The sequence below is a fragment of the Hordeum vulgare genome, chromosome 7H (genome assembly GCF_904849725.1).
Source record: "Hordeum vulgare subsp. vulgare chromosome 7H, MorexV3_pseudomolecules_assembly, whole genome shotgun sequence".
Lineage (NCBI taxonomy): Eukaryota > Viridiplantae > Streptophyta > Magnoliopsida > Poales > Poaceae > Hordeum > Hordeum vulgare.
Window position 1 is genome coordinate 402,629,163 of NC_058524.1, and position 8,959 is coordinate 402,638,121.

At 44.1% G+C, this 8,959-nt stretch overlaps 1 protein-coding gene across 1 annotated transcript; it reads right to left on the bottom strand.

Moving 5' to 3' along the window:
• Window positions 1-5,082: 5,082 nt before the first annotated feature.
• On the bottom strand, window positions 5,083-8,386 carry LOC123412523. The gene is made up of 3 exons (XM_045105474.1): window positions 7,394-8,386; window positions 5,768-6,301; window positions 5,083-5,680 (listed from the first exon to the last, which is right to left on the bottom strand). Exons 1-3 carry the CDS (start codon window positions 8,225-8,227, stop codon window positions 5,573-5,575), a joined length of 1,476 nt encoding a protein of 491 aa, XP_044961409.1. The 5' UTR covers window positions 8,228-8,386; the 3' UTR covers window positions 5,083-5,572.
• Between the last annotated feature and the right edge of the window lie 573 nt (window positions 8,387-8,959).

The window sequence follows — 8,959 nt, forward strand, 5'->3', positions numbered from 1 at the left end:
TCAATATGATACTTAGAGTAACCCAGAATTTCAAGCTTAATATCATTGTTCCAAAACAAAGCTAAACCTCCACTTCTACCGGAGAATCAACAACAAAAGTGTTATCAAAGCCTAGAGTACTCTTTAAATTTCTGGTCCTTATCACACTGATGTGAGTTTAAACAATGCTGAGAACTCTATAGGCAAAGTTTTGCGCTATTTCACGCATCTGTTGGGCTCTCAAGGCGTTGCCAATACCCCGACAGTTCCAACATAAGAGATTCATTGTGCCCGGCGGTCCTCCAGCGTGGAGTCCACCGATTGTGCATTTTGTTGTTTGTTCCCTTGCAGTGTATTTTTGATTCCGCTACTGCTGATCCTCTCATTAGTTTGAACCAATATCACGCGCTTTGGTCTTGCTTAGGAGGTGGGCTTGGGGGCACAACAACTCCACCTTTAGTAATTAGGGCGAGCTCGTTCTCAGAGTTGTCAATCAGCTCAGGCGAAACGACCACCTAGTCCGAAGCCCTCTTTCAATTATCCTCCACTGAATCCATCTCCACATCTTCCATCTCCTCCATTTCCTGACCATCGCCACCTGACCTGGCTCCTGTACGTCATCATCAACAGTCATGTCCTGCTTCCCTTGTCTCTGGTTGTTATTCCGATGACGGGTACCCCATGCCATGGTGGTCGGGACACGCAAGTTTTTAAAGATCAGAGCCGAAAGTGGATGCATCCCATCCTCGTGTTCCTTGAATTCATGACCCATCATCCCACGGACTTGGCACTAGTCCGACAGCCTTTCATATTTTACTGCAAAAACTTATCACACGCCCCCGCAGATGATGGAGGTAGCTTTCTTCAAAGGATTGCACACCCTCACCCTATAGAACTTTCCCTCAAAATAAAAGGAGGACAACTTTGAGTCCACAAATTCACCCACTTTGGATGTCAGGGCTTTCACTTTACCATGGTATGCTATGGGCGGGTCAATGATCCGTGCCCAGATCTCAAACTTGTAGAGCTCTATTGAAGTTGGCTTGGAGTAACCATCATATGGAGCGATGATCACAGTGTTGCCTCTAAAGTGCCACGACCCCCTTGGGTGACCTTCTCCCAGTCTCCCAAGTAGTTAAACTGCATCATGAACAAGTTTTCCTCCAAGGTTTTGATCTTGACTGTCCTGGCCAGATCCCACGCCATTCTCATGTTGCGGAAGAACCAATAGGAGTTAAACCCCTTGTCCATGTGTACACGAGGAAGGATCATCTAGCGGATCTCTTCCTCTGTCGAGGCATCGTCATCTTCTTGCAGGGCAAGTTCCTTCATGAGATCCTCCACATTGCCTCCTCCTCCTGCCGAAGAAGATGGCGAGTCCCCGCGGCGCGCCATCCTTGCCGAAAGTGAGACACATCAATGTGGCGATCAACGTCAAACAAGCTTTCGAGAAAACCATAGGACCCCTCCCGAACAGCCGGTGGTACCCAAGTTCAACAGCGGCGCAAGGCTACCACCAACAAGGGCCGAGAACCAGGGTTACGGGGAGGACGAGATAGTCTCAATCGCCGCAAGCGACGAGAGGAAGAAAATCCTAACGTGAGGAAAAGAACAACGATCGCACTTGTAACCCCGGATACACGCGTCATACATGTGGGCTAGCCCACTAACTCACTTTTTATTTTTGGAAGGCTCTAAAACCTTTCCAAACCGATTTTTCTTTCGGTTTTTTCTCCTCTCTTGTCTTTCATTGTTCCATTTCCTTGTTTTCATTTTTTTCCTACCAATTTCACGAACACTTTTTGAAATCCCGAAACACTTTTTCAAACTGATGAACATTTTTTAAAATTCAAACATTTTAAAAATCATGGGTGAGCATTTTTCTTAAATCCAATTATATTATCAAATTCAAAAAAAATCATAAATTGAAGACTGTAATCATATTTGAAAAATACTCTTGAACTTTAAAAAATGTTTAGATAATTCAAAAAATGTTATTGAACTCAAAATGGGTTCATCAAATTAAAAAAAATCATTATATTTAAAATTTCTTCATGAAATATAAAAAATGTTCATAAAAATTCATTTATTTGTTCATCAAATTTCCCAAAATGTTCATCAAAAAAATAATTTTCCGTGCAATTTTTTTAAAAATCATTCTTTAAATTTGTGAACATTTTTTGTATTAATGATCTTTTCCTATATTATTAACTTTTTTGAAATCCTAAACCTTTTTAAAGAACAAGGGACACCCGCCCCGCCCTGGGCTAGCCCGAATTCAAGCGCGGGGGCGCCAAATAGTACATCTTTTCCCAACGGAATAGGATCTCCCGACGATGATTTTATTTAGTTTTTTCATTTGTTTTAACTTCATGAATTTTCTAAAATTTATGAAATTTTTGTCGGTGTGAGCTGCAAATATGTAACTACAAGTGTCTCCCTGCCTTGCAGATGTATGTCTTCAATACATCTACAACCACAGGGCAAAAGTGTTTTGTGTGGAGGAGACCTGCATGTCCCACGTGTAAGCTCTAGACCCACCACCACTAATGCCAATAGACGAAATGGACTCAAAACTGTCTATTTGACCTCGTCATAGTAGTTGCGCACAGTCTAGGGGCAAAACTAAGCACAATTCGCAACTAAGGATAAAACTGAGCATACAGACACTATTGAGGGCAAAAGGATAATTAACCCCTCAGTTAACGGACATCCCCTATCTGCCGATACTGCTTCGTTTATACCGTATGAGCAGTGGCGCACATGAAAGGAATTGGTTGGCCGTTATTTGGCGCGCTAAACGTCGTCAGTTTCTTCGTCTCTGTAGTGTCACCTGCTCCGTTAGTGTTTACTTTCTGTTGATCGCCGTCACTCGCTGGAGTATAAAGTGAAGCCTGTAACACGAATGGGAGCTATCTATCATGTTGCTAATACAAGAACCCTAAACAACCTTAGGAGGGAGGATCTTCAACCTATCGTTGATAGGATTATTAAAAATATTTTTGGGTGGTTAGGTAGATACTTGTCATACAAAGGGAAGATCATCCTTTTGTGTGCTTGTATTGTGAGTATTCCTTCTTATTTGATGGCAGTGATCAAGTTTCCTAAATGGGCCATCAATGCCATTAATTCCGAGATGGCTCGCTTCTTTTGGGGTGATTTGGGGGGGGGGGCATCATAAGTATCATTTAGTTAATTGGAGTTTGGTCTGCTGGAAAAAAGAATTTGGGGGTATGGGGGTCCCTAATATTAGAGAATTTAACATGGCCTTGCTGGCTTCAGGGGTAAAAGATTTTTTGATAATAGCAATGGTGATTGGAAAAAAATTGTTTCTGATAAATATGATGTGGGCTCTCCAAGTATCTTGTGGGCTAAGAGTGAGAGGGGGTCTACCTTTTGGAAAAGTATAACCTGGGCTATTAATGCTTCCAGAATCTTTTACAAATGGAAGTTGGATAATGGTGCTAACATTAGCTTCTCGCATGATACATGCTTGGGGGATTGTTCCCTCAAGATCTAGTTCTGGGATCTGTTTGAGAGTTGCAACCAAATGGACAACGGTATTGCCCAGGTTTGGGATGGCAGGGACCTTAAACTGTCATTTACAAGGTGTGTTAACTCCGAGGGGATGGCTAGATGGGAACAACTGGTTGCTTTGGTTAGAGCTTACCCCATTAAGCCTGAACCTGATACTCCCATTTGGACTTTGGAAACAAATGGTGTGTACTCTGTTAACTCTTTTTATAACAAGATTAATTTTGGGGGTGTGGTCCCTGCTGTGGGGATTAAGCTGTGGAAAATTTTGTGTCCACAAAAGATTCATGTTTTCCTTTGGCTTTGCATCTATAACAAAATTCTTACCAGGGATAATCTGGCTAAAAGAAAGGAATTGGCTGTTGTAACTTGTCTATTTTGTAGAGAGAATGAATCTGTTCAACATTTAATGTTTGATTGTGTGGTGGCTAGTCATGTTTGGTCCTTTGTGGCTGAATGCTTCAATATTGATACTATTACCAATTTTAATGATGTTATTGCATTCTTGCATTCTGAAAAGAAAAATTCTATCATTAATATGGTTATTGCTGCCTCCTTGTGGAGTATATGAAAACTAAGAAATGACTTTTTCTTCTAGGGACGCAAGTGGAAAAATGTGAACTGCGTCCTTGCCAAACTCAGTGGACATTTGCAGCAATGGAAGGTTCTCTACGTCGACTCTCAAGCTGCTCTACTGCTAAGGTGCATCCGGCTGCTGGACAAGAGAATAGGGAAGGTCATGAGGATTGCATGGAGATGACTTGGGAACTCTAATAGTAGTTTGTCCTGCAACAGTTTGGGTCTCTGTAATAACTAGCAAAGTATGTTGGAGCTGAGTTTTTTCTTTTGTTGTTAGTTATTTCCCTAGTTGCCTAGGATAAACTTTTAAGTTGTCTTGGATACACTTCTGGCCTGGGCTGTTTTGCCTCATTTCTAATAAAAGTGGGGCAGGGGGAAACCCCTTTCTATTCAAAAAATAAATAAAATACAAGAACCCTAGCCTAGCTCGTCCCCTTCTCCGTTCTCTTCCTAATTTTCTGAAATTCTCACCTATTTCTGCAATCCGTCGATTGTTGGGGGAATTTCTTAGGTCTTGTTTGGAACCACCCAGATTATATAATCCAGTTTTTATAATCTATTCTGTTTCCAAACAAGACAACTTATAATGTAGATTATAAAAACTAGATGGATAGCTTATTAAAACTCATAATCTACTCTATACCAGCTAAAATCAGATTATGAATTGCTAATGACCCATTACCCTTGTAAAGTTGGAGATAATTACATTTCTACCACCGCTACCCTCCTCTTTTAAAAAAAACAGAGGGTAGACAAGTCATTATGCAATGTAAAATATGGATTACAGCTTATATAATCTGGTCTCCAAACATGTCCACCTAGATTATTTTTATAAACTTGATTATATAATTTATCTTCTAATCCAGATTATCATAATTTATTATAGTTCCAAACAGAGTCTTAGTACAGGTTGTGACTTGTGACACTAGATGAGATGAAAAGGGATGGCTCTGTATACCATGTAAATTGTGTGATGTGTCTCACCTTCCAGAGGGGCGCATCGGTTTATATTGATAGGATGGGGCTTATCCCATATAGCTGCATACAGTGGGGTTTCAGTTGTAACTGAGGAGAAGATTTACAGGAGGAGATAGAGGAGAATTACAACAGAGAATAAACCTCTAACTACTCCCTAACAACTACAGTACTACTCGTATATCATATGTGTTCAGTTGGAGATCTTCTAGATGCCCTTGACGTGCAGCCTTCATACTTCAACGGATGCTAGATAAAACACAAGCTAGAAAACATGTCAAATATAAAAACACATATAAAAATGGACACATTGTATTATTTTGGGTATTGACGCATCACAGTATGTTGCTTTAGCTCTACAGAGACCTACCGACACAGACCCAAAAAGAAGTGGGACAGTGTGGTCCGTATATATATTATCTATAACAAAAGAAAATTAGGTGTGTTCGAGAACATGCTGTAAATTATCTACTCCAGATGAGTATCCAATATTATTCAATAATCACTACGAATGCATCGCGATCAATTCATCATCCCTGCATTTCCTGATGTCAATATCCATGGTGATTTCAGATGAAGAAGGTACAATGTCACAGCAGTGTCGTCTTAAAGCCTGAAAAGTAGAACCATGTTATAATTTATTTGAAGCTAAAAATGCAGTTTAAGCCACCATCCCTAATAACACTGATCCTAGTCATACCTTCCCAGGAACCAGATGCAGTAGCTCTGATCTCACTTTTATTTGTTGCATATTCCTCAAAGGAATCAAGTTTGGCAAGCATTTTTGGGGCAGCTGCCTACTGTAATTGCTTTCAGTCTTGCCTTTACCGGAAGAAATACTTTTTAGGAAGAAAAGAGCAGCCCGTTTGCACTCGTCTGTTGGATAAGGCTTGGTGGTAAACATGAAAACATCCGTAACATTGCGACCTCTTTTCCACGGCACAAAGGTTTTTTGCACAGCAAGGATGTCAGGAAGCAGTACATTGCCTTTGAAAACCTGAACAGAATAGCCCCATGCTACTGAAGCAGTAAGTGATCTTGAATGGTCATAGCACACTGTTTGTTGAACGATCCTCGCTGGGTCAGCATTAGCTGCACTGAAGAAATGTTCAACCGCCTTTGCACGATCCATACCAGGGTAAAGAGGATATACATTATCAAGGTGGTGAAGTGACACTAGAGGAGAAAGTGGATGTGCTCTTAGAAGTCCAGATATATCCCTATGAAGGTCGATCTGGCGATAATAAAATGCAACAGCACATAAGTTCAGAATCATGCTTTTTGTGTGTGCACAATTTCAAGTAAAACCACAGCCTAGTTTCATGTTCAAAGATTGATTAAAGAGTTTTTTTTAAAACAACAGCCATCTCTAGGTTTTAGTGGGTGCAAAATACAAATAAAGCAAGCCCCTACATAATATTGGTCCTGCAAATTGTTAAATAAAGCAAGTCAATGGAGCAGAAAGAGATGGGTACTTCAACAATGTCCAGGTCACTGTTCTGCTGCTCACGCTAACATTTATTTCGGCAAAAATTGCTTTTCCAATGCATTCAGATTGCAATGCTCAAAGCTTTAGGTTATCTGAAAGGGACATATTCCAGTATGCCACAATGGTCGCCTAGTACTCCAAATGTGGACCAGAACGCCCCTCTCAAGTGTCATCACGTCAAAATCTGTAGAGGTACCAGCAAGGATCACTAAATCCAGTGACACAGATTTTGGAAGGATTCAGCACTAGGAGAGTGCAGCAGTTAGCCAGTAACCATCACCCTGGTGTAGTTCTGGTTGTACATTTTCTTAGAAGCATTCTACAGGATTGGTGTCGTGTGGCTCAGCATATCTTGAGGGCATTGTAGAGGATAAGCTTTTCACCCATGCTCTAAAATAATACTAGAATTCATTCAAACAAAAATGTAGTACTTGAGAGTTAAATTCAAACCTTTCAGTCTCTCACCAATAATTCCCCTCTATTATTCAAAGTTTGACACTAGAGACAAGTTTCCCTCTCAACAACAATCCTAGGATGAATCAAGAAAGACTGAACAGCAACATGCCAATACTAGGCAGACTTCAATTATCATGAACAATCATTGTCATGATCGTGATTATGAGACATAAATAAAACATAATCAAGGACCAGGAGTACCAAAGAGTGCTTAGAAGTCCAATTCTTTAACAATTTCCCCATAACCATGAACTACTAGCATCCAATAGAAACACACAGTTGATTTCTCAGTCGAAACATTCCACAAGGAAATAGCAGTAGCACGTGCAGAGGCAAAGAGAAATACGGAGTAGAAGGGAAAACAGAGAGGCGGCGGTGCACCTGGTGGAATCCTGGCTCGTGTGTGAGCTCGATGCCGAGCTCGGCAAGGCAGGCGTAGATCCTGGAGTCGCTGCCGTAGAGGTGGGGGTACCTGATGATGCAGGAGTCGAGCACGCGGGCCAGGCGCTCTGCGAGGGGCCAGCTGATGGCGATGCCGCCGCCGCCAAAGGCCATGCTGAAGCCGTGCCAGGCGTTCTGCAAGCCGGACTCGGAAGGCGCGCCGAGGTACCACGGCTCCTGCCAGTCGTACTTGGAGAGGGTGTGGAGGAGGTTGGGGAGGACGAAGGCCGTGTCGTCATCGGCGAGCACGAGCCACCTCGGCGGCGGCAACTGCTGCTGGCGGAGCTCGAGAAGGACCTCCTTGGCGATACGCGCGACGCGGACAGCGGAGGGGAGGCCCTTCCGGTAGGAGTAGGGGAAGCGGGAGGCGTCGCGGGAGACGCGGAGGTGGAGGTTCGCCGGGATGGAGCCGGCGGCGGCTTGGGGCGGAGCGTCGAGGAAGAGGAAGGCGCGCGCTGGCGGGCGGAGCCAGAGGCGGAGGAGCGGGAGGCGCAGCGGCAGCGTGCGTTGGGAGGAGGCCACCCCGAACACCACGTGCGAGAGCGTTGTCGGCGAGGGCGACGACGAGGAGGAGGAGGGGCCGTCCTGGGCGACTGCGGCGGTGGCGGTGGTCCGGACGGGCGTGGGGAGGATGAGCGGAGCCGGAGGGGCCGGGCGGTGGCGCGGCGGGAGGTGCAGCGTGAGGAGGAGGATGAGCGACAAGAGTGGAAGGGCGAGGAGGAGCGCCCGGAGAGGCGCGAGCGGGAGCCCGTACGAGTGCGCCGGCGTTGCCATGGACGCCGGCCGCGAGCGCGAGGTGGGAAAGTGGAGGCCGAGGTGCAGCAACCGGAAAGAAGAAAGGAACCCAAACCGCCGTGCCCCGCGAGTGGAATCGAATTCCAATCAGTTTTGTAGAGGCCAGAGCCCAGAGGCACGGATCACTCACAAATTTCCATTTTCTTTTCCTCACTGTTCTTGATAGCCAAAGGGAAAATATTAAAATAGTGTAGAGAAAGGGAAGGAAATTTCCTATTACTCCATAGATTTTTTGACACTATATCTAGCACGCTATAAATTTTCCATGATTTTTCTAGCGAATGGGCGTACTAGGTACGCCAAGAAAAATAAGAACCAATAAATAACTTTCTTTAACTAGCAAGAAGCCCCCGTGTGTTGCATCGAAAAAACTCGCACTATTCACATCCTTTTTTCAACATGACGTCCTTCTGTGTTCGCCTCGGACCGCTAGACACCGCCGCTCGTGTGCACCTCGCTGCCATCAACCGGATCCAGCCCTCCGCCGCCGGAACCTTCCCCTCGTCGCGGATCATGTCCGCCTCGGACCGCTGCACCACATCCCGCCGTTTTCTTACATCGCTTGGAGCGGCGGCAACCTCTTCATCGTGCCCTGCTGCGTTGATTCGGCTGCATCACTGCGCGTTGCGCCTTCTAAAATATTTATTTCAATAATCACTTAATATGTTCTTAAAATTTAATTATCATCAAAAAAATTCTCAAAAAAGGGCA

Excerpts from the sequence above, each read along its gene's own strand:
- LOC123412523 (XM_045105474.1), bottom strand. The coding sequence starts at position 8,227 with ATGGCAACGCCGGCGCACTCGTACGGGCTCCCGCTCGCGCCTCTCCGG. Across the intron at positions 6,302-7,393 it reads ACGAGCCAGGATTCCACCAG|ATCGACCTTCATAGGGATAT; the intron begins GTGCACCGCCGC and ends TATTATCGCCAG. Across the intron at positions 5,681-5,767 it reads TGCATCTGGTTCCTGGGAAG|GCTTTAAGACGACACTGCTG; the intron begins GTATGACTAGGA and ends TCTACTTTTCAG.